This window comes from Cryptosporidium ubiquitum, assembly GCF_001865345.1.
Source record: "Cryptosporidium ubiquitum isolate 39726 chromosome Unknown contig_2, whole genome shotgun sequence".
Taxonomy (NCBI): domain Eukaryota; phylum Apicomplexa; class Conoidasida; order Eucoccidiorida; family Cryptosporidiidae; genus Cryptosporidium; species Cryptosporidium ubiquitum.
In genome coordinates, this window is record NW_021639842.1 from 211,463 (window position 1) to 236,272 (window position 24,810).

Genomic DNA, 24,810 nt, shown 5'->3' on the forward strand with positions numbered 1-24,810 from the left:
TTGTTTACCTTTGCTTTTTCCAGTCTTTTTCAATAAAAAATTGTTGAGGCTTCCCGCCCACTATATTCTGCTGTCTCGTTACCTTTTTGGCGGCACATAGCTTAATTATTAATAACTGGGAAAAATAGTTACTTTGTAGAAAAACTACAGATTTAAGTATTGAAGTAATAGCAATGGATTGATAATTTACTAATTTACATGGGCTTTTTTTTTAAAATTCACCCATTATTTTTTTTTAGTATAATTAGTAGATGAGCTTAGGGTTATAGACTTCATTTGTGACTAAAAGTGATAATATGAAGTTTTATTCAACTTTCTGTATAAATTCTAATTATATTTTCTCATGTATGCCTCTAATGATACTAACACACTTAAGTAAATCTACTTGAATTCTAATAATGATATCACTACAATTAACTTTATTCTTACTTAAGTTCTAGAACAAAAAAAAAATCATTCTTCCCACGCTTCTTATTTTATGAAAAAGTTAAGGAGCGATTTATTAGGAAAAAAAGGTGTAAGAGGTTGTTGCTAGCATCTATATTATCAATGAAATTTCAAATGGTTTTTTAAGATGGATAATTGTAGTTCAAACTTTAGGTTATGGACTAAGTGTATAAAATAGAAATGAATACAGAACCTAAAGGCAAATCTAGGTTAAATAAAATTACAATTTTTAAGGAATTAAGAATCCAATTGTGGGTGAGTGAGTCTACTCTATATACAGAGGTTTAGATGTTTCAAATTTATTCTGTTTAAATTTCTAATTTTAAATAGAATGCATATTACACTGTTCAAATAGAAGTGCAATAAGAAGTATTCATAATATTCTTCAAGAACAAACCGATTCCAAGGAGTTCAAATTACCACTAAAAATGTGCAAATAATCAGTTTCTCTAAATGCTAATACTCGAGCTAATTAAATATTTCTAAATTTTATCACTAACATTATATAATATATAATATCTATATAAAAAAACCCGCCTATTTTGGTTAGCTTTTGAATAGATAGTAAAAGCCATGCAAAAAATAAAAAAGTATAACATTTAAATAAACGTGTGATTAAACTGTGGGGAAATTAAGAGTTTATTGACCTTAAAAATGCTAAAAAATAATTTTAAATGTTGAAAAATAATAATTCGGGTGTGAATTCATTTGTGTTTGGATAGCATCAGAAATAAGAGTAAATTGGTTTCCTTTCATATAAGTCAGCTTACATGTAAGCGAACGAATCAGTATAATACTTCCGAGAATGAGATGTAAATACGTTATTTTTGTTTTAATTTTGTTGTTTGTTATAGTAAATGCCTTTATGTTACAAAAAAGAGAAGGAGTAGACTTAGGTTTGAAGAAAAGTCTCATCCAAAATGCAAAGGCTTCTAAATTTGAGTGTAATGTAGCAATGGAGTGTATAAATATATTTAGGTATTATTATTTTTTTGTGGCAATGGTTTATGAGATTGTCTCAACATCTAACTGTATGTCAAGAAATTCTGATAATGAATTTAGAATGCTTTTATCACAAAAGCTTTCTGAGTTAAATTACTATAGAAACTACTTTGCCGAGTATGCAATGAACAAAGGAGAAAATGCAGCTTTGTTTGTAGTTATTCACGAATTCCCAAAAAGAAAGGAATCATTTTTGGATGTTTGTTCTCAAATAAAATATATTGATGCAAAGGAACTTTACAGTATAGAACTTAGAGTTATATCAAATTATTTGGCAGCTTTATTGGAATTGAAAAACTACATTCATACTGATACCAATATTTTATCAGACTCTTTCTTATTACTAAATCAAAAAAGGGAAGTAATTAGAATCATTAATAAAGCAATAGAAATTATTTCATTCACTCAAAAAGAGATACAGAATATAAAAGAAAGTTCTTTCCAACCTAAAAGTATTTACGAATTATCGAGCATTCCTCAAAAGTTACAAATTATCAAAATATATAGGCACTATCTTAAAGTTCGTATCTCTCATGTGGTCAAACTAAGGCAATATATTAAAAGCGATAAAAGCAAATTATTCATTATGCTAGAAGAGCTTGAAAACAGCAATAATATGCCTCCAAGATACTAACTCTATGATTTGTATATTAAGCAAGCTACTTTGAATCTTTCTAAAAAAAATCTTAATTCATTTCAAAACTTTGTTTTTCTAGGAAATCATTTTATTCAATAATTTGTAATTAAAATAATTCAAGAAAGAAAGTAGTAGATTTTATCTAATAACCGATTTGTTAGTTGATAAAAACAGAGAAGAATGGTTTTACATACATAATTAATAGTAAACTAAACAATAAGGCTTCAACTATAAACACATTCTCCAATCCAGACTTTATATGGTTGATTAACCGCAAAATTTATCCGTAATTCAGTTTCTTGCATAATTATTTTTTCTTTATTGTTTCCTGTAATGAATTGTTTCTTGCCCCCCCATTCCCGCCCATGTACTGCATTAGTGCATGTGGGGTATTTTGACATTAAAATTATTGGCGCCATTACACTGTTTTATTAAAAGAAATATATAGCAAATTAAAATCTTACAGACATAATTTAATGATTTAATTTTTGTGCTGAATAATATGAGCTCATCAAAATTATTCAGATATATAAATTCAAACTAGGATCGAAATACTTTTTCACATTTTTTCCCCATTAGAAAACTCGAAAATTCATTCACAAAATAACTTGTATATATATTAGTTAGAGTTCAAAATGTATTGATACAATTCGACTTTTAAATTTAAAAGTGTGATTGTTCTTCAATACGTAATTATTGGGAAGAATAAATTTCCCAATCTCTCATGGTTTACCTGCGAATCTCAGCATATATATTTTAAGGATATGCATTATCGCTCAATTTAATGCAAAAATCCCTTTTAGGATTTATTTAAACATTTTCTTAAAATTAATGTGTACATTTAATAGTTACAATAACTATTTCAGAAAACAAAACCAAAAAAATAATCAACAAAAAAACAACAAAACAATGCAAAGTAATGAATCAAAAAATCATATAAATTGCCAAACAAACTTGTATTTCTTCCAGAACACATCTATCTGTTTATTCACATTAATACATCATTTTTTTACATTCCACATAATAGCACAAAATCTGAAGATATCAATTTCTAAAACAGCTTTGGCGCCAAATCATGTGCATGAATTTCTGCCATTGGTCAAAATTCCATATATTAGACTGTTAAAAATGTTGAAAAATTTTCTACCTAAAGTTCGTAAACTTCCGGAAATTTATTTTCCAATATTTTTGTGCACAAGTGCAATACTGCCCACTGTTTAAGAATCTCAAATTTTTAATTTACAAGAAAACCGACATTCCAACAGGGTAAACAAAAGAAAAATAGTTACCTGAGCTTGAAAGAGATAAAACTGAGTGTTTAAATATATCCAGTCATTTTAAAAATTTAAAAATATTAGTAATAATGCGGAAGCTTCTTTATTATTATTTTTTTTATTTACACGAAGAAAACATTTAAACTTGAATTGAATATTAGGGAAATTACTTACAAAATTAACCTACAAAATAATACAAGTGAAAAACAAATTAATGGCAGAAAACTATTTTTGAAGAGTTCGGATAAACCAATAACTTTTATGTTCAAAAAAATTGCATGTATCCTCGCTTACGCGTGTGTGTATTTATAAATATATATTTTTTTTAAATGACTCTCAGAAATTGGTATAAAAAAATATAATAAATTTTTTAAATGCCTGAAAGATAAATTTGAGTATTTTTTGTCACAATTAACTTCCTATCATCAATGATTTGTGCATTTTTGTCCTATTTTTCGTTCATATTAAAGAAAATTTTTCACAACTAAAATATCGTGTTTAGGATTAACCAGCAAAAAAAAAATATGTATACAAATATATTTTTAGTAGAATTAATCATATTAATTACTTAAAAAAAATTGAGAACACTACCCTGAAATAAAAACATATCAATTAGTTCATAGAATATTCATCATAGCAATTCTACATTACTAATATTGAAGGTTTCAAACAACTTTTTACCACCATTGACTACCCTATATTCCTTAGGCTTCTTTTCTAGAAAAGGATTCATCTAATCAGGTATTTCTAAAATATTTTAACTAGGCGCCAAATTATAGCATGACTTTTTGCATGCAAAAGGTTAAAAAGCCATTAATGGATCTGCCGCAAAATTATATAGATTATTAAAAAGTCGAACGACTTAAACCAATTCTTTTTTTTACTAGAACAACATGGGATTAGTTAAATTTAAATTAACATCTTTTTGTTGCATCCTTATTGTTTTGACTCATTTTATGGTTGAATATAATCACCTTAAAATTAGTCTCGAAAATATTAGTTTAATTAAACTAAAGGCAGTATACAGAGGTAATTTTCATGACAAAATAGAAGTACTCGAATCTGACATAGATGATGAACAGTACTTAGATTTAATTGATACAGAAAATGTTCAAAAAACAGATTTAGTTTCTCGTGGACTGACAAGTTCATTAATAAATAACTATCTCATTCCAAATTGCGGAATTTCTGTTTTACAACCAGCAATCAACTCATTTTTGTTAAGACTATACAATTTTCAAGACAAAAAACAAAAACTTAAACATCTTGAATCGAAGTTTAATGAAAGAAATTGTCATAAATTGGGGAAATTTGCATATTTATTTAAAAAGTGTGCTTGTATTAAAAGAGAAATAAAAAAATTAGAGAAATTATTGCAAGAGTTAAGAAATCAAGTCAGGCGGCTCGAACGCTTTATTTTGAAATGCTTCATAGTTTCAATAGAAAAGTCATGGCAGGATTTACGCAAAGAAGATTTTGCAGTCATTGAAGAGGATGCAAAGGAATGTACTTATGAACAACTTTATTCTATTTGGAAAAGTCTAAATTTATTTAAAAAATTCCATATAATGTTTAACTTGTTGGTGTTCTCAAACTTGAGAAAAGACAATTCAAAGTCAAATTTTGGTTGTTTTGGTTGCTTTGGTTGCAGAAATACTAATAAGAAATGCAATAAATCCATATTTGACGAATTTACTAAAGCTAAAGAAAAGCTTCAACTTCAGATTGAAAGCCTGGAACGTGAATTCGGGAGTTGTATTTCCTACTTGATATCTAATAATATGTTTAATGTAGAAGAAGAATTAATTAGTGAACACAAATTTACTTCATTGGTTGACTTAATAGAACTAATGGAATGATGTGATCATCAATGAATTCAAATTGTTGAAATGGGTATAACTAACACTAAAAGTTAAACTTTTGAAAAAAAAAAAATTTGTTTCTAATTTTTGTTTTGATTGGTCATGCATTTTTTTTGAACATTAATCTAAATAATCCCATTTAAATTTCAAGATCATATTGTATTCACAATTTACCGCCAATTTACTTTAGTAAAAAAAATCTAAAATCCCAAACAGAGAAAGATATTTTGAAATTTAACTAGGGTAAATGAATTTAATCTCGTTTTTTTTAATTTTTTCTGTCATTCTTGTAAATGATAGCTACATATATAGTAAAAGGCATGGCCAAGACTTTAAAGCAATCTCATTTCTAAAAGTTAAAGAAGAAGGTGGTGGGTTTGGAGTATCAAAACTAGGTTCAGACTCGAAAATTATCGTAGATAAGGGAATTGGAAAAAATGATAAATCAGTTATTGGTATATTTGGTGATACCTTTTCTACCCAATTTAATGGTATCGGATTATCAACTAAACTAGAAAAGGAAATGAACGAGATATTCAGTGTTGAATGTAATGCCGATGTGTTTAGCTTTTTGATTAATTTGTTGGGCAAATTATTTGTTCATATTAAAGAAATTGAATGTGAACTTAAAATTTTAGAAAATGCCTACAAAAGATGCAAAGGTTATGGAAACATTATGAGAAGAATTAGAAAGTGTGTGCAGATTGAGGAAGCTTACAAAGGAAAAAGAAAAGTTGGTCGTGATTCTTTAAATAGACTTAAAATTTTTGGTGAAAAAGTTTCAGAATGTGTGGCCGGAATAACAAAGGGTTTGTGGATAGTAGGGAAACATGTGGAAGTATCAGATGAAATAAATGAGAATGAGTGCAACGAGCAAAAACTGTTCGAAGAAGCTTACACACTAACCAACTACAAGGTTTACCATCAAGTTACAGTAACAGCACACAGTCTTTTTTCTGTCTCACTTTCAAAATGTAAAGAAAAAAGGTGTAGGAAATTTAATAAAAAGTGCAGGTGTATTTTATCAACTGCTGATCAAATCGAAGATTTAATTAGCTATTTTGAAAAAGTAATTATTGAAAAGAGTTCTTTCATTAGTGGGTGCACCAAATACTTAAAAAATGTGCATGGGTCCATCAGCAAGAATTTAATGCAAGTTCCTACTAGCCCCTCCAAAAAAGGCTTGGAAGAAATTACCCAAGTTAGTCCGTTGTTAACTGAACTTTATTAATTTGTTCCTATTTAAGTATAATGTTTGATTAGATTACTAGTCAGACTTGTGGTGTCCTTCCAAATGGCGCCACTGGCTGAAGGCATATTTGTGCATGTATTTTTGTTAATGCCAAGATTAATTTTTATGGGGTTTGATCCTCGAAATTTAGAGGGAATTTTTAGTTTTTTTGACTTAATCTTGCAAATTTGTTCTAAGAGAATGTGAATTGTAAGCTTTGACAAATATTTAGTAAAAAATGTTCTAATTAACAATTGTCCCCAATTACGAGGTATTTAAGTAATTTGAGTAAGCTTAGTAGAAAAATCAAAAAATTAAAATCTTCATTTGAAAGTCTAATTCAGACGAAAATACACTAAGGGAATTTACTTGTAGTTGTCTGAGTATTTTGGAGAAATATAATCCGTCTGAAGAGAAAATAGTGGTTAATGTTGCCCTTATAAATTTTCCTCCAATTAAATGATACTTTTGAATTTTGTATTCTCAAATTTCACTTTCTATTACTCGGTGCTAAATTGGATGCATGCAAAACATTAGATTACGTGTCAAATTCAAATAATTTATTGTTTTGAATATATTTTGTGATAAAAATCAAATCAATTTCAATATTCCAGTTACCTACATTTATTTAAATACAAAAACATAAGAACTGAGGAAATTAATAGGAAAAACAAAAATTTACCAAATAGATAATAATTACTCAGGCTTCCATTAAATGTATCTTTTGGCGGGCTATTATTTATTGATAAAAATATTAGAATGGTAATTAGCTGTTTCTCTTAATTATAATAATTTTGGTAGAGAAAAAATTATGCTTAAAAAAATATATTGAGGAGTGTAAATGTTATTCAGAAAGTTGCTGTAACTGAAAGTTATTTTTAACACTTGGGTTGAGTTAATAAGATTTCAATCATTTAGAATTGATCTATAAATTACTGCATGTAAATGAAAACTCCAAGATGACATGTAATTTGATATTTTTTCTTTTTATACTAATCTGCAACATCTTTATATTTAAGGAGTCTAATTTTTATTTGGAGGTGGGTTTCATTAAAATAAAGGCTGTTGGTGGGGATGACTCAAGCCAATATGATAGCTCTGTAAGTACTAATAATGGTGAAGATCTAAGCGATGACGAAAACAACAATGAATACGACGAAAACTCTGCTACAAGTTCTAATAGGAAAAGTTCTGTATCACTTGAACCAGGAAATAATTCAGTATATATTTCTAAGGGAAATGCATACTTTGAAAAATGTATTGGGAATGTTTGTATCTTTAGCTCATTCAATGATTCAGTTAAGTTCCTTTTATTTGAAGCCAAAATTAGAGAATTGGATCTTTCCCTTTTAGAGTGCCAGAAAATTGTTCATTTTTATTTGAAATCGAAATTTACACCCAAAACCGCAGTAAAGAATGAACTTGTTATTAACATCAAAGATCTGATTAATCTTATGATCAAGTATGTTAGGACAGAGGGAAGATGTCTGCTAAGAGTCTATCAAAAAGAGTCATCTAAAAAATCAAGAGATAGCTCTAGAAGTACTAATAAAGTACATGACAAATCTGATTCTGACACTGATTCTAGTCTTGAGTCTGATCCAAAAACTAACTTTGGTGCTGCACCAAGCATCGCCATTGGCCCAGTTGGCAGTAAAATTTACTATCTCTTAAGAAATTTCTCAGAAGGCTCCTCAAAAGCCTCAAATAAGTCTTCAAAAGGCCATGTTTCTGAAGGCCCTTCTGCATCAATACCTTTGGGCAAAGATGTTATATCGAGTACTCAAAGGGACGACATTTCAAGCAGAGATTCCTCCCAAGCCTCAGTCCCAGTTTCTAATCTTGATCAAGAACTTGAGTTTGAAGAAAGCCCAGAAATGGAGATAGAGGAAGATCAGGAACATATCACCCCTCAACAAGGAGAAGATTACAATATTGAGTACGAGGATGAGGGAATGGAAAGCCAAGTGAATCAGGAAATGATTGTTAAAAACTTGGACTTAAATACTAGAAGCGCTATTCCTTTGAAAGAGATTGAGATGGAAATTGATCTTGAAGATCCATGGAGGAATTTGATCACAATGTTGTTATACGAACCAGTAAGGAGATCTTCTTTAGTATATAGAGAAGAACACTGTAAAAAAATAGTAAAGACAACTGGGAGGATTATAGCTTTTTTAGTTAAGGCTAGCTGCAAGTTACGCCTTTCTTTGAGTGATTATAACAGGAAGAAATGCAGGGAAAAAAACAAAGTTTCAGGACTGCTTACAGGATGTCATAAATTAAGAACTAATATCAAAAAATATCTCAACTTGTATTCCAAATTCAGATACGACCTAGTTGATTCAGTTGTAGCTATTACTCAATGCTCAATTGCCAAAAATAACTACCTGTCTCAAACTGATCAAATAATTCTGAATGATTCTGAAGACAGTTTAACTATTCAATGTACTTTAAAAGAATATTACTTTTCTATTGATTTTCATATATTCTTATCATTCATCATTAATGCATATAACTCTGCAAAGGAAAAGTTAGAACAATTTATCTCAAGTGGCTGTGAATCAACATGTTTAACAAGATGTGGGAAAAAGCCACGACTTTGCTCTTGTCTGGAGCATTCTTTCAATAATATTTTTGCAGACAAAATTAATATGGAGTCTTACAACTTTTACCTAAACAAAAGAATATCTATGTGTAAAGACTACCTAGTTAGGAACTATTTATACTCGAATAATATCCCTGAATCTGCCGAGTATATCTCAACTTCCGGAAATAGATATAAACTTGAGCAATTTGATTATATCCAGTTAGTACAATTCCCGAGAGTGTATCCATTCAATCTAAAAAAACTTAGTATTATCAAATCAAACATATATGAACTCTTACTAAATCATATTAATACTCGAGAACAACCTACTCAGCTCCCCGTGGCCAAGGAAAACTCTACAAGTGGCACTTCAAAACAAAAACAAAAATCTAAATCTAAGTTCAATCTTAAATTAATGCGGAAAAACGGAAAGAAAGGCACCAATGAAAATAATAATGTTCATCCTTCTGTCCCCCAGGCTAATTCTCAAGATAGTTGGACTTAACTCACATATTTAGTACTTCTCCATGCGTTCTTCCATGCAATTACATTTTTTTTTGAGCGGGAAATTTGTGTGTAAGTTGGCAAAAATTAATACAATAAAATGTTAACTAAATATTTCACACTGATTAGCCACAATTTCTGTGTGCTTAAGCTCTGAAGAAAAAGAATACTTCAAATTTGTAAGTGTGTGCCAATAACTACGCATAGAAATGAATACAAAACACAGAGCAAAAATCCTGCTTATTTAAGTTCTAGATAAGTTTATTAAAACTCTGGAAATTGTAGAATAGGTCTCATTTTTCTATTAATTATATGAAATGAAGCTCCTTATTTCTATTGGAATCAACTTGCTTGTATTTTTTAGCAATTCCGCAAACGATGTTCAATCTTTTCAGGAATTTAGTTTTTTAAACCTTAAAGAGAGCAGTAATGGAGCTCTTCGTAGGAAAGATGCCAGAATAGCAGTGAATGAATGCAGTATGGAAACTTTAAATATTATTTTAATGAAGGACCAGGTTTTAAAGCTCGAATTATCATCTTACTATTGTTACTTGAAAAATCTTACAAAGGCAGTAGAATCATGCAAAAGAAGATGTAGAATTTCTCGTAGTATTGGAAGATGCAGAGGAATAGAAGAGAGATTAGCCACTGTTAGACAAAAGTATGAAAGGCTTAAAGGAGAGCGAGCTAAGTGGACGAATTACCTGATTTTCTGTATTAGATGCAGAGCACTTACAGAATACAAACTTATTCAAAGCAGGGGAGGAATTGCAAAGAGGGGTAGAATTGGTGGTAATGAGTCTGAAGATGATCCTGCATACACTCTTGTTCATCTATTTAGCTCATTTGTTACCAAAGATATTTCGAATTATGAACTTTCGTACCTTTTAACAAAGATGAATGTATACAACTCTGTAAAGGAAAAAATGTGTAAACAAAAAAGCAGGGCATTGTGCAAATGTGCTAGGAACTCCCTTAAAGAATTATTGAACAACGAGAGCTCATTAAAAACCATTATACATAATCAAGATGCCTATCAAAGAAGGTGGTTTACATTTAACACAAATGGTGAGAATACCATTCCTTCATCAGGAGAACCAATTAATTCAATCCAAAGTGAATGCAGTAGTGTATTAGAAATGGATGCTCAAGTTCAGAATGAAGCAGAGGGGGTTACGAATGCAGGATTCTCACGTGAAGAATCGAGCCAAGTGAGCACTTTATAATTCACTGTCAAAACATCATTCATCCTTGATCAAATGTAAGTTACAAATAAACAATGAAACGCAGATAAATCTATCATTTAAAAATATTCAATGTATTGGCAATTACTATTTCCAACTTTAAGTTCAGATGATCATTTTAACGCTAATCAATTCTGAAAAATTTTAAGGTTTGTGTTATTTCTATTTTTTTGTTACTTGTTTTAAACTAATGGCGCCAATGTTATTTTTTGTTTTTCGAGCATTAGCTGAAATATTCACCTAGAAAAATAAATATTAAATTTGAGAAAAGTTTTCTGTTGATATTAAGGTATTCAGACGGAGTTTTTGTGAGAATTTTTAGTTGATATGTAAAGTTCTCCTGTTCTAGATGTTCTATCACTTCTCAAGAATAAATCTTGGCAAATAACTCGATCTGGTTTTGGTGGTAATATTATATGATAAACTTTTCCATCCTGAATTTCTACAAAAATTTGTTTAAAAATGTGTATTTATTTATTTATATTGACTGCAATATTTTACTTTTGTAAAAACCGTTCCACAGCAGTATTGCTAACAGAGCAAGTATCCTTGTTTCAAGTTAGTAGACTCCAAAATCAACCATTTCTCGAATCAAAACCATTATTTGATGGAAAAGGAAATAAAGAATATAAAATTTTTATTTCTGAATTTGGTATTTCTGATGATTTAACCACTGGAAAAGAATGCTCAAGCAATGAGTTAAATAGTCTATTTGAAGAGCTTAAACAAATGTTTATAAAGTATTATTCTTTAAAAGGCTCAATCCTGGATTTAAAAAAGAAATCAATTTCTGATCAAGTCCAAGAACAAATTGAAATGGGTAGTAAAATGTATCAAGAGGCCGATATTGAATTAAAAAAACTAATTAGTAAAATTTTTGCATGTATTATAATCAGAACAGCTCCTGACTATATAAATCATAGTACATCCCAAAACCACATTGGTTGCAGTATTCATTCATATGTTTATTATTTGTCGATGAAAAGACTAAGCAAAAAAATTATCAAATTATTAGAAGAAACTCTTTCAAAATTTTCCAAATCAAAATCTAATTGTCAGTTAGTCAATGCAAATTTTAAGCAAACTTCTTGCCATTACCTACTTTGTTCACTAAAAGCTATCAAAGCTTCAATTATCACTGAAACCTACTATTATTACCAGTACAAACGAACTCAAAAGAATTGCAAACCTTTTGTTCAACGTAATATTTACAAACTGTTTCTTTTTAAATGATTTAAAAATTGTTACTCATTAGCACGAGAATATGGTAACCAATGCAAATTTTTGCCGCCGAAATGTGTTTTCTGGATTTTCAGAAACGATAGTTTTATTTCCTGAATTGAAATATTGGTAATACTCCAAGCTTTATCAATGCTATTTATATTAGTCTTTCAAAGACTAATAAGTTATTCTTTTTAGTCCGTAATATCAGATTTATGAGGAAAGCCCATTTCTCAAAGCAAAAATTGGAGAATGATTTCTCTCTATGTGTTTAGTGAAAATAGTAATAAAATTCTGCACGTGTAAATCAGAATTGTAAGAAATGACCAATAAATGTTTGATTTAAAAAGTAGTCGTAAAAGTCACTTGAAGGAAATAATAAAGAGAAAACCACCAAAAAAGAAATAGATCTATCGCAATATAGTGTTAATTAATTGATTAAATAGAAAAGTAAAGTAAAAGACTTTGAAGTTATTATGGGTATTATGTTATTTCTGTCAGCATTACTGAGATTTCTATTCATTTTGAATTGATCTTTTTTATCAAAAAGAAAAAAATATTGTAGAATTGGAAATGTAAGAAGATCTGAAAACATAGCAACTTCTACAACTTGATCTAGCATAAACCTTTATTATTAATTAATTTTGCAATTTTCTGATAAAACTAAATCATTAAAATAACCGCTTTGTATTGTTGTGGTGGTTACTAATTATTTGTAATATAGAGGGATTGCAGAAATTTGCTTTTATACGGACAAATAAGAATCGAATATTATTAAAAATAAGAAGAAAAAGTTTATATGAGTTGTATATGTAGTTCATTAATTTCTTGAAACTCCTATAATATAAACTCAATCGTCTAAAATCTTTCTTTCATTTTCTAATCAATCTTTAAATACAAAATTCGTATAGATTAGTCCACAAAAAAGAAAGTACTGACATCCAATCCATTATTCAATCCATGCAAGAGATTATTTTAAAACTGCGTTTATAATGCTTTTAGCATCTTATTTTTAATATAAACAAAATTTTTTTTAAAATAATGAGCTTTTATTCTATTTGTATAATTTCCTGACCCCAATATTCATTAACTAAATTTTAAATTTAAACAAATTCAATGCAAATTGGAAAACTTGATAAATGAAAAATTCTATTTCTTGTGTTTTGTGAAATTTTATGCCAGTTTATTTGTAAACACTCATCTTTTTATGAGTATGATTTATATTTTATGATACAAAAAAAATAATGTAACTAATAACTGCTTGAGTTGATTTTGGTTTTTTTTTAATTATTAGAATTACAAGAATCAAAATATCATACTCTTACTAATTGTGTATAAGTATTCATAAATTTTAAATAAATTCTTTCTTTGTTCCATTTGCATAAAACTTAACTGAAAAGCTTAATTTTGCACTCAGAATCAGTTAATTTACAATTTAAGTAATATTTTACATTTAACACAATTATCTTTTGCATGTTTTCCCCGCCATTTTGATTTGTAATAGTCCATACTATAGAATTATTTTATTGTATTTTTTTTCAAAAATGAAATTAATCAATACTCAAATTTGCATTTAATTTATTAGAGTTCAGAACAAAATGATTGACTTCAAGCCAAATAAATATGAGATATTCAAGTTTTTCATCTAAATTAATAGTTAAGAATTGTGAAATATAGAGTTTTTTTTTATAAGATAAAGTAGATTACATTCAAACTCAAATTTTCCTAATTTAAAATTTATAGAGCATGCAAGAGAGAGAGAATGGTATTCAAATTTAATCAAATTATTTATGCATGTATTAGTTTTACAAAAAAAAATTCTGAAATTTTATTTGACATTTTAAAATACAAAAATTAAGTTCATAGCATAAAATAGAGAAATATTTAGCTTAAAATGTGTGGCTCATCATAATTTGTTTTTATAAATACGTCTTAATTTCTTAATTAATTTGTGTGCATGTGCAGTACCAAATAGTAAATTGACTCATTATTTCTACCTTTATTCATTAAAAAAAATTTAACATATTTAATCTAAATCAATTTGGAATTATTAACGACTATATTATTCTCTTTTTGAGAGAAATTTCTATAGATTATTTTTTATTTTTAGAAAATGTTCAAGTATCTCATTTTATTAAATACTTTAGTTATTATCTACACCTTTTATTTCAATTCAAATAAATTGGAAGAAAATTTCATCTTAGATATATCTCTCATAAAAACAGCAAACACAGAAACTAATACTGGAGCTCCACTTGTTTCGAATGCTCAAGTGAGGGAATTTGGGGTATTTACAGGAAAAGGAACAAATACAATAAGCGCATATGTCACTAGCTTTGGAATTGGCTTTGACTTGTCTGTAAATAAAAAATGTAGCACAAAAAAAATTAAAATTTTGATTCAAGAACTAGAAAATTTAATGCTTAAATTGTTTAAAAATTATGGAAGAAATAAAGAATTAGAAAAATCACAAGTCAATGAAGCAGTCCAATCTCCTCAACTCCTAAATGAATTGAATAATTTAACAGAAGAAATACAAAACCAAAACAGAGTCTTGGAGAATTTACTTACTGAACTATACGCCTGTATTTTAAGCAAAACTGCAATTAAATACTCTAATAAATCAATGAGAAAAAACAAAAAGAGTTGCAACCTTGTTTATTTGGTTTACCATTCTTCTCTTAAAAGTATGAGTAAAATCCTTATTTCTATTCTTAAAGAAGTACTCGAAGAATTATCTAAGTCCTATAACAAATGTCTTAAATCGATTAATATAAGCCCAGAAATGTGTTATCAACTTGGAGTTTCAATTTCGAGTGTCGAAAGCTCTATTTTGTCACAGAATCAGGTTCTTACAGAATCCAAATCTGAAAAGAAAAAGTGTAAACGTTATCTCCGAAATAAATTAATGACTAGAATATTAGGTCGAAATCAAGGTAGAGTATCTGGAAAAGTAATCTCTGAAACTGAAGACTCTATTACTACATATTTATAATCAGATCTAATTCTTCAAACCTAAATTAAAGCTCAAGCTAGTACAAACTCACCTTGGTTTAATTTAAGTAATAAAATGTTTCATGCTCACAAACATGAAATTAAACTTTATATAAACTTTTGTTTTTAAAAATACGAGACGAAAAAAATTTAGTTATTTTGAAAAAAAAAAATACATGATTACTTTCCTCTAAATGTTACATGTATTTGGCGCCATACAAACTAGTGTGTTAGACTTGAACTAAATCTAAAAAATTCAAAAATGAATTAAGGATCTTAAATCAAAAATAAATGAAGTCAAATTTTTTAAATACTAAAACTTTCAGACCAATTTTTTATTTAACTCTTTATTTGAAACAAATTTTTTATTTAAAGTTTTGATTTTTTTCAAGAAAAAAGTTTTAATGAAGTTTTTTTTACAAATTTATTCAATTTCATTCTTATTATATTATTTTTACATCAAAATTCATGCTCCTCAGTCTGTAGAGAGTCATTATCAAATTGAATTTAGCCTCATTAAATCTCGAGCTAGAAGTTCAAGAAGTAGATCAACGAATAATGGGAGAAATTCAAGACAATCATCCGAAGCTGCTGCCGTTCAATTTCTTGAAGATCAAATGAAATCACCGCCATCGCCTTTATCACCTTCAAAACCCTCTCATTTGAGAATTACTGAATTTCTAAGTTCTTATGGCGTAGATGATCAAATGTACGTAGGAGGAGTATGTGATGACCAATTAAGAGAATATTACTATTCTAAACTAAAAAAGATAGTTGGTTTTTTTTTCTTGGTTAAAGGAGAATATAAACATAATTATGGAACAAATGGTCCTGTAGGTCGAGACCGTACTTTGCATTCAAAATTCCGATCTCAATATGCCACATTGATCACGAGATTTGATGATATCTTTACAGCACTCAAAAACTATATGGAGTTGTTATTCAACTGCTTATTATACATATTCTCGCATAGCTACAGAGAAATTGAAGTAGAACCAAATGATTACAATTGCACAAGAATATCTATTTACTTCTTTCTGATGATCATGGAGATAACCAATTATATGTTGAAAATATTTGGCTATTTAGAAAAACAGTTTGCTAAGCTTATTGCTCAACTTCTTGAAAAAAAACATGATGATGTCGAAGCAAGAATCCAGGCTATATACTTTGCTCTTGAAATGATCAGAGAAACGAAGAAACTTGAAGAAGAAAAGTTTTCCAGATCTAAAGATCAATTTGACACGTGTAAAAGCTACATAAAAACTGGAAGTTTACAGTCAGAGTCCGGACATAAACGAAGTATATTCGACGATTCTGTGAGCGAAAGTTCCAGTTCAACTAAATCTAGTACCTTTATGAAACTGAAGCTTGGAAAAATGTTTAAGAAAAAAGGAAAGGATAAAAAAGGGAAAAAGGGTAGAGGGGATCAAACAGAGGCTGAACAAAGGAGAGATGACAATGAGGACAACGATGAAAGTCCATTTTGGAAACTTTCTCTTCTTACCTTTAATCCCGATGATGTTCTTGATGATGATGTGTTTTTATAAGAATTCGTTTAAATATTGTATTTTGAACAAGTATTTTGGCGCCACATGGAACCTTAAATTGAGTCATTTTACCGCTAACAATTGGATGGTATTTTAAGATCTTTAAAATTCAATAATTGAGGCTAATCAGTGCAGTTCTTATTTTGTGATAAATTATTCTTGAAACAAGTTAATATTTAAACAGTATTTGTACTGTTTGATACAATGATTAAACCGTTTTTTTTGTTTCCCATAATTTTTTTTGTATTTTTTTTTAAGGATGTTAATGACGATCAAGAAATCTTAAATTCGAAAATCAGAGAAGTTTCACTCCTGAGGGCTGAAGGTGGTAAGAGCCTTAAGTCTAGTCTTTCTTTGCTTTCACTTGAAGATTCAATTTTAATGGATTTAGAGAAAGCACAATCTTTTCTACCAGCTAGTTGGTTTACTAAAGTGCTAGGAACCGAGCCAAGTGGATTTCTTTTATCTGTTGGAATTAAAAGCGATTTAACCAGCCCGCTTTCTTGCAACAATAGTATGTTAGAAAAAACATTGAAAGAATTAAAAAAATCCCTTCAAGAATTGATTCTTGTTCATGCCCAAATACAACACTATGAAGAACATAGTGCATCCGGAAAATACTTGACAAGTTCCTTCAATGATTATCTCGCCGAAAAAAGAGAAACATTTTCAAAACTAAAGAACAAAATTGAATCAATTTTAGAGAAAGCAATCCAGTGTATAATGTTAATAAACCTTGAAAAATACTCCAAAAAAAAATTTGCTCAAAACACAATAAATTGCAACTCTTCCACTCTTCTTCTTTTCTCATCTTTGCAAAAATTATCTGAAGATGTTTTAAAAGTTTTAATTAAACTGGTACAAAAATTTAAAGGCAAATACAAAAGTTCTACCAAGATTAAAACTGCATCTTTTGATCACTCGACTTTAAGTGCTGCTGCTGAAAAAGCAAAACTTTTGGCCACTGTACAAAAGGTTAAAACTAAAGAATGTAGACATCATAAAAAAAAATGTAAAATGTACCTTGTTCATTCATTCGCGGATATTAATATCCAAATATAGTCGGATACTACTAAATGGATTTCCAATCCAAAAATGATTAACAAAAATAAATATGAAGAATGGAAAAAAAGGGGTTAAATCTTATTTGTATGTGAAAGGAAGATTAACTTTATACTTTAACTACTGAAAAAATGCATTTCTTGAAAAAAAAGAAATTTTCTGGTGATTAGCAGCACTTCTCCAACCATTTTACTCATTAATATTGCAGGTAATGAATTCTACAAATAATTTGACTAAATTATGAGAAACTTCCGGATTTTACAATTTTCAGAATTGATTAATTTTTTTGTTGAAACTAGAACTTGTCAAATAAAACAACCAAATTAATTAATGCATGCAGACTGTGGGGTGGACAGGGCGCCATTTTTTTATAAATTATACTTAAGCTAAAAATGACAGATTGGGTTTAAGGATATATTCCTGCAAGGAATCCTACTCAAATATTCATTTCAAGATTTAAGTTGGGAGATTTGAGTTCAGCAAACTCCCCTGTTTTTTTTGTATAAATCAAGAGAATGGGAATCTCCTCTTGATTTAAAAGTAGAAGCTAAGAAAAATTTCGATTAAGACACTAAAAATCTTAATTTTTAGCATTCTGTTGAATTTGGTCATCTTCTTTTCACAAAAATCTTCGAAAACTGATATGAAGGAAGATTTGTTCATTTTTTAAATCAAATAATATTTGGAATGGTCAGATTTTTAAGTGAAAAATATGGAAAATATTCTTCACTAAACTCCCATGGCCATTTGGAAATTTTAATACAAGAGCTAAAAATGCATTTAACCAAGTAAATACTTTGGCGGCAAAAACACATTTTAATCTTAATAATAAAAACCCAGTGTTTAGGTTTTGTGTGTATCAACTTAATGATTGCAGCAACTTGTGTGTACAAAAAATCACTTATAGACCATTTGCGCCCAAAATTTATTAGATCTATCTAAGGTGCGTAACTTTAAACATTTATTGTTGATTTTACTTGAAAGAATTTTTTTAACTCATTAAATTGCAACAGGGTCACTAATAATCGTAAATAAGAATTAAATTATATTTATGCAACCGAATTTAATCATGAAAAATTTTAGGAATCTATTTCTAATTATTACTGTTATAACAATTATTTTAAACAGTTTCAACGACTTATCCCAAAATATAAAGATCCAGTCCATTGAATACTCTTTCTTAAATGCTCAAGCTCCAGAGTATGTTTATGAAACATATAGGTCTAATTTCTTTATAAAATTGGATTCAGCACTATTTGCTGGTAAATCCCAAGATGAATCAGTCCAATCATATTTAAGTAAATTTGGATATAATGGAAGAAAGGATGATTTAAAACCTGTTTGTACGAAAAGTGGATTGGAAAGTATTCTCAGGACTTTGAAACCGGTTCTCTCGGATTACTATTCACTTGTAGGTAAAAATAATTACTTTAAAAGTATTGATCCTATTTCAGAACAAAACTTAGTCGCTCAAATTGATATTTCGAATTATAAATCCAGTACTTATCCTCTTTTAGTAGAAACTGAACAAAAATTAATGGGAATTTTAGCCAATTTATTTAGATGCATCTTATCTGTGAAGGCAAAAAAGTTCCATGAGAAGAGTCGCAGCCTAGATTCGTCTAGTTTTCTTGCTGAGAATATATATCGTAAATCTATGTCAAGTATTAGTAAAGAACTGATTCTTTTACTGAAACAAGTGATAAGTTATCTCCAACGTATTTATCCAAAATGTTTAAAGAAATCTGTTGGGGCAGAATTAGTGGAGTGCAATGCTACAGGAGAAGCACTAAAATTTTGTAAAAAACATTTATTAACACAAAAAGAAATAAAGAATAATGGAGGATATCAACCATCGCCCCCTTTAAAAGGTATCTTAAAGAATCCGAACGGTCAAAGAAGCGCTCCCACTTCACGTTCAAGTAAAAAGGTTCAATTTAATAATGATGTAAGTTTGGCTTATATTGACTAAATGAATCTTAAATATGGAACTTGGTTCATGAAGATATAACTAAACTACTTGGTTGCAAGTATTTCTTTTCAATCTGACTCTTCGTATCAATTCTATCCATGGTTTCAATATTAGAAATTCACTATTTTCCCTAGTTAATGGTGGAATTCAACAAAAATGTTTATTTATTTTTATAATGGGGATTTCAAGAAAAGAATGAGTTTTCTGGCATCTATAAGTATTAATTGCTTTAGTTGTAATTATACTGAATTAGAGAAGGGCATTTTTTTAAAAATATTCCCAGTATTCAAGCTATTTTAATTTAAAATTTTAATTTAAAAGTTTAATTTTTAAAAGCTATTTGAATACTTGATAATAATTTGCATACATATATATGTACGTATATATGAATGTGGAGCAATCTTTAAGAGGTTTTCCTTCACCTCTATTTTGATTTGAAACAAATGAAATATTTGGGTCTGTTAATTTGCGATTTTTGCCAGCTACTGGGGAATTAACTCACAGATTCCGTGAATTAATTGTAAATGAAGTTTTTTAATGTTTAAAAAGTTGAATTGGAAATAGTCTATACCTTATAAATCTAGTCCCGTAAGTTTTTTCCGAAGTTTTATGTGAGTCACTGATAATTTGGTGACTAGATATCTAAATTTATAAGACTAAAAACCTAATATTCTCTATTATTGTAAATCCAATTAAGTATTCCGTATTTTTTTTTAGTCACTTTTTTTAATTAATGCATATTTTTTTTGTTTGGTTTTTTCAGTGTTGCATGTTTTCCCCGCCATTTTGGAAATGACTTAAATTTTTTTCACAATTAAATATAATTCAAGGAATATGAGGAAATTAGAAAATAAGTACTGTTTTGTTACTAGCTATTGATTTATTTATGTAAATAATAATCTAATCATTCTATTTGATACAATTCACACTATGTGTGAATTATTGTTATCTTTTTCAGAAACACACTAAATATCATTCATTTCCCCCGGTCTATTGCAACATCACTTTCATTAATATATCATGCCAGACTTCATTAAAATATTTGTCTCGATTAATTATTTTCTCCCGATATTTTCCGTACGGATACAGCCAGTTTAATATTTGTTATTATTAGAAGGAAGAAGTCATTCAGAAAGTTTGTACTGCAATTCCAAATTTAAAAAAAAAATAAAATGAAACTTAAATTTTTAAGCTTAATTCATGTGCCTCTGTTATATTTGATATTTCCTGGCAGTAATTACGAAAAAAATAACTATATTCAATTAACCTTGCAATATTCATTTGTTAAGCTTAAACTTAAATCATCATATAATCTTCAAGGCAAAGGCTCAGGAAAAAAAGATGATAAAGGAAGACCTGAATTACTATCATTAGTAAGGAGAGGCTCACCACCTCCATCACCAAGAAATATCAGACCTCGTAGTGAGCAAGCTGGTAGCAGAAGACCGCGAAATCAACCACTATATAGAATGCCATCATGGCCACCTACGGAAGGTCCAGGAAGACCAATTACTGGTACATCTAGTAGGACTACTGGGCTTGTTTCTGAAGGATATAGTTGGCCTCCAGTAGAAAAAAGAAGACCCTCACTCAATTTAAAGAGTTCAACCCCGAGTGTTAAATCCCCATATAAACAAATGGAAGATAAGGAAGATTTGTTCACTGCAATCAGAGTAGAAGTCAGAGAAGATGAAGAAGACTTATCAGATATTCAAAAACCATCTGATTCAGAGAGTGAATCTGATCCAAGCACTCCAGGAACTCCAGTTGATAAGAAAGCTGCTCTTGAGGAAGAATCTGAATTATCCCCAGAAATGGTTGAAAAGATTCAGAAGATGAAGGAAAAATCTACTAAAATTGTTAAAGCAAAATTATCAAAAAATAGGGTTTCAGAATTAATCAGGGATCCAAACTTGGATAGAAAGATCATGCTTATTCCAATTCCATTACTAGTTTCTCTCTTGGAAGAAATTTATAAATATTTAACTTCTGGATCAGTGACTATTGTTACTATACAAGATATCAAAAAAATTGATCTTGAAGTATCTTCTTCAAGCTCCTCAAAATCCAGTGTTTTTCTTACTAAAATGAAAGAAGGAAATAATCAAATAGAATCATTGAAGACAAAATTAAAAGATGAATTTAACTCAAAGTACAATGTGCAATGTGATTTCAAACTTTTGAAATCTCTAGCTAGTTCATATAGAGAAAAGTATTTGGAATGTTCTGGAGTTGATCTTCAAATAGCTGAAATGTCCAATCCGAGAAAAGGAATGGTCGAAAATAGGGCCCAAAAATTAATGGATTTATATTCAAAACTAAAAACTTGTTTGCCAAATTTAAAAAAATTAGAAGCCAAGTTTATGGATTGTTATTTGACATATTTGGAAAAAATAAATTCAACTCAATCTGAAGTAAAAAAAAAAGAAATCTGTACTTGGGGAGAATTACTTTTATTAGAATTCTTTTTGACGGCTTTCAAAGGCTACGCAATGCTAACTACAGAAGCATTAACATTGTATGAAAATAATATTAGTAAATATGAGCGTTTGAAAGAAAAAAGCGAAACAGAATTAACTGATTCCGAAAAACAAGAACTGCTTAGTTTGAGTCCAAACATGGAAAAGTTACTCAAATTGAGAATAAATAATGAACTAAATAAAATGTTGTCATTGGCTCTTCAAAGCATTATTCAAAAGTGTATCAATTACCTAAAAACTGAAACTTAATTATTTAATTTTTAAATTTACAGAGATCAGGGCACCATATTTTGATTTATGAATCAATTCCGAAATATTTATTTAAATAAATATAAAATTTTGACTTTTTAAGTTAGAGGAACTTCAATAAATTAGCTTTTATTAATAAATGTTTCCTTTATATGGACATCCCGTGTTTTCTTGCACCAGCTAAACCTTAAAATTCGATTTTCCTTTTTTCTAAATTTTGTATTTATAATTTCTCTCGCCCCAATAAAATAGTGTATCCACGTAACTATTACGTGTGTAACTACATGCATGCAAATTTGCAATGTGGGGTAAAAATGTGCATATAGTTCTGAAATCATACAAAAAAATTATTGAACGTTTTTTATATATAAAATTAGATTTTTTGTTATTACTAATTTTTAAGAAGGTTTGGCATTTAAATAAATATAAACAAATAATTGGACTATATTAACTCTTAAACAAAAATGTTTGAGAGAAAATGAATTTGAATTAAGAAAAATGAAACAATTACGGAAAAATAATTCCAAAAAGCTTTGGGAAAGAAAGAAAACGAGAAATAAATATTAATGGTTTTATATTTATTAATTAATATTGTTTTTGAACATTTATTGAGTATAATTTGGTTTACTTACACAATAATATTTTACTTGGTGCACATTACACACGTGTGAGAAATGTAGCAAAATATTAGAGAACATTTTGCAATATAAATGAAGAATAATGATATAAATGACTATTAAAATGTAATTATGAGGCTTAAAACTGCAACTTTAATCAACATTATTTTTCTGATAGATTTGTTATTTGGGTTTTATTATGACAGAAATATAAAACAAATAAGAAAATCTGGTGACTGTAACCTGGATACGATCTATTCTCTGTTAGAAATTTGGAAGAGAAAACCAAAAAAAAAAAGTGAATATGCAAGTCCTATTGAGGAATCTGATAAAAATTCAGATTCAGAAATTGAAAGTAATGATCAAAACTCAAAAATGAATAACAAAAAGAAAAAAAAAAGCAATAAATTGAAGAAAAGGCTAAAAAGGATTCCCAGATTCTTTAGAAGAATATTTAGAAGAAAGAAGGGTAAAAATAAGATTAAAAGGAGAGTTAAACACAAGAAAAAACATTTGGATGATCATTTAGTTTCAATTGAGAAGCCACAAATTAAAGTTGAAACACCAGACAAACCAAAAACTGACTCAAAACCAGAAGTTGAGATTGAGTCAAGCTCTAGATTTAAATCTGTGTCTATTGGTGGAAATGATATAGATTCTAGCCAGAATAAATTACTAGATGATAATTCCCCTGAGCCGCTAGATGCTTGGAAAATTTCGAGACCAATTAGGCAAGTTGATTATGGAAATGAACATTTTATTAGTGAACTGAAAAATAAGTTACTCCTTCAACAAGATAAATATGGGGAAAGCAACTCTTTAATTACGGGAGCCCTCCAAAATAGAAAAGGAAGGATTAAAGAAATGGCAAATGAGCAGTTGTACTCTTATTTAGATAACCATATTTCTACTAACACCGGTGGGATTAATCTCATAATAAACTTGAATGAGTTAATATCATCAACAAGTATTGATCGAAAGTTCCTTGAACAGGAGCCAATAAATAACAATATTGAAGAAGCAATCAAGAAAGCATTCAAAAAAGAAGATGATAGCTACAGAGTTAAGATAGATACACTTTATAACCTTTATAATCAAAATGTTGGCCACGAATGTACATTTTCATTTATGGATGATTTGATTAGGATGTATTACAATGCATTTATGGAGTTTAAATCTGTGGAAGAAGGATACTATTATCTATTGGACCCCAGAAAAAACACTCAAAGCGATAGAGCTGGAAGTATTAACAAAACTTTTTATGGAATGAAGGATGCAAAATCAAAAATGAGAGAAATCCTTATGAAATATGTAAACTGTCATATGTTAACATTCTTCTTTATTAGAATTGATGATATTAACATTGGAAATCACGAAGAAAAATGTACTACAAAAGATTTAATTATTCTCATTTACTATCAAAACGTCTTTCTAGCGTTGAAAAAGTTAAATTACTTCACATTAAAAGAAAAAGAAAATGAAATTTCTGAGTTAAATCAAATGTTTATTTCAGGAATAGATTCATTATCAGAAGAAAAAAGGATTAAATATAATATGTTATACAACCTTTCAAATAAGTTATTATCTTTAGAAAATAATGCCACTTTATATGGAGAATTGATCCAAGTAATTGATCAGAAGCTTTCACTATGTTTGACTTATATCGTAAGAAATTACGAATCAAACCAAGAATATACAAAGCTTTAAAAAGAGAAATGTATCTCTTTTATTTACAGTTATTTGAATAATTATTGACAAATCTTTATTCTCTGCTTATCTTCGAATACTAAGTCAAAATTAAAATAATCCACTCATTTTGAAAACTAGTATAATTATTGTATATAAATTTAATTAATTTCTCAAATAGAAATTTA

At 28.6% G+C, this 24,810-nt stretch overlaps 12 protein-coding genes across 12 annotated transcripts; all 12 read left to right on the forward strand.

Moving 5' to 3' along the window:
• Positions 1 to 1,252: 1,252 nt before the first annotated feature.
• On the forward strand, positions 1,253 to 2,083 carry cubi_00974 (uncharacterized protein; the record flags this gene model as incomplete). The annotated part of the gene is made up of 1 exon (XM_029017986.1): positions 1,253 to 2,083. The coding sequence occupies one exon, from the start codon at positions 1,253 to 1,255 to the stop codon at positions 2,081 to 2,083; it is 831 nt and encodes a 276-aa protein (XP_028872937.1).
• Positions 2,084 to 4,316: 2,233 nt separating this feature from the next.
• On the forward strand, positions 4,317 to 5,219 carry cubi_00975 (uncharacterized protein; the record flags this gene model as incomplete). The annotated part of the gene is made up of 1 exon (XM_029017987.1): positions 4,317 to 5,219. One exon carries the CDS (start codon positions 4,317 to 4,319, stop codon positions 5,217 to 5,219), a length of 903 nt encoding a protein of 300 aa, XP_028872938.1.
• Positions 5,220 to 5,469: 250 nt separating this feature from the next.
• On the forward strand, positions 5,470 to 6,453 carry cubi_00976 (uncharacterized protein; the record flags this gene model as incomplete). Its single annotated transcript, XM_029017988.1, has 1 exon — positions 5,470 to 6,453. One exon carries the CDS (start codon positions 5,470 to 5,472, stop codon positions 6,451 to 6,453), a length of 984 nt encoding a protein of 327 aa, XP_028872939.1.
• A 959-nt stretch (positions 6,454 to 7,412) lies between these two features.
• cubi_00977 (uncharacterized protein) lies at positions 7,413 to 9,548 on the forward strand (the record flags this gene model as incomplete). Its single annotated transcript, XM_029017989.1, has 1 exon — positions 7,413 to 9,548. The coding sequence occupies one exon, from the start codon at positions 7,413 to 7,415 to the stop codon at positions 9,546 to 9,548; it is 2,136 nt and encodes a 711-aa protein (XP_028872940.1).
• Positions 9,549 to 9,864: 316 nt separating this feature from the next.
• On the forward strand, positions 9,865 to 10,773 carry cubi_00978 (uncharacterized protein; the record flags this gene model as incomplete). The annotated part of the gene is made up of 1 exon (XM_029017990.1): positions 9,865 to 10,773. One exon carries the CDS (start codon positions 9,865 to 9,867, stop codon positions 10,771 to 10,773), a length of 909 nt encoding a protein of 302 aa, XP_028872941.1.
• Positions 10,774 to 11,253: 480 nt separating this feature from the next.
• On the forward strand, positions 11,254 to 12,024 carry cubi_00979 (uncharacterized protein; the record flags this gene model as incomplete). The annotated part of the gene is made up of 1 exon (XM_029017991.1): positions 11,254 to 12,024. The coding sequence occupies one exon, from the start codon at positions 11,254 to 11,256 to the stop codon at positions 12,022 to 12,024; it is 771 nt and encodes a 256-aa protein (XP_028872942.1).
• Positions 12,025 to 14,125: 2,101 nt separating this feature from the next.
• Positions 14,126 to 15,007, forward strand: cubi_00980 (uncharacterized protein; the record flags this gene model as incomplete). Its single annotated transcript, XM_029017992.1, has 1 exon — positions 14,126 to 15,007. One exon carries the CDS (start codon positions 14,126 to 14,128, stop codon positions 15,005 to 15,007), a length of 882 nt encoding a protein of 293 aa, XP_028872943.1.
• A 403-nt stretch (positions 15,008 to 15,410) lies between these two features.
• cubi_00981 (uncharacterized protein) lies at positions 15,411 to 16,556 on the forward strand (the record flags this gene model as incomplete). Its single annotated transcript, XM_029017993.1, has 1 exon — positions 15,411 to 16,556. One exon carries the CDS (start codon positions 15,411 to 15,413, stop codon positions 16,554 to 16,556), a length of 1,146 nt encoding a protein of 381 aa, XP_028872944.1.
• A 204-nt stretch (positions 16,557 to 16,760) lies between these two features.
• On the forward strand, positions 16,761 to 17,618 carry cubi_00982 (uncharacterized protein; the record flags this gene model as incomplete). Its single annotated transcript, XM_029017994.1, has 1 exon — positions 16,761 to 17,618. One exon carries the CDS (start codon positions 16,761 to 16,763, stop codon positions 17,616 to 17,618), a length of 858 nt encoding a protein of 285 aa, XP_028872945.1.
• A 1,069-nt stretch (positions 17,619 to 18,687) lies between these two features.
• On the forward strand, positions 18,688 to 19,590 carry cubi_00983 (uncharacterized protein; the record flags this gene model as incomplete). Its single annotated transcript, XM_029017995.1, has 1 exon — positions 18,688 to 19,590. One exon carries the CDS (start codon positions 18,688 to 18,690, stop codon positions 19,588 to 19,590), a length of 903 nt encoding a protein of 300 aa, XP_028872946.1.
• A 1,172-nt stretch (positions 19,591 to 20,762) lies between these two features.
• Positions 20,763 to 22,319, forward strand: cubi_00984 (uncharacterized protein; the record flags this gene model as incomplete). Its single annotated transcript, XM_029017996.1, has 1 exon — positions 20,763 to 22,319. The coding sequence occupies one exon, from the start codon at positions 20,763 to 20,765 to the stop codon at positions 22,317 to 22,319; it is 1,557 nt and encodes a 518-aa protein (XP_028872947.1).
• A 749-nt stretch (positions 22,320 to 23,068) lies between these two features.
• Positions 23,069 to 24,643, forward strand: cubi_00985 (uncharacterized protein; the record flags this gene model as incomplete). The annotated part of the gene is made up of 1 exon (XM_029017997.1): positions 23,069 to 24,643. The coding sequence occupies one exon, from the start codon at positions 23,069 to 23,071 to the stop codon at positions 24,641 to 24,643; it is 1,575 nt and encodes a 524-aa protein (XP_028872948.1).
• Between the last annotated feature and the right edge of the window lie 167 nt (positions 24,644 to 24,810).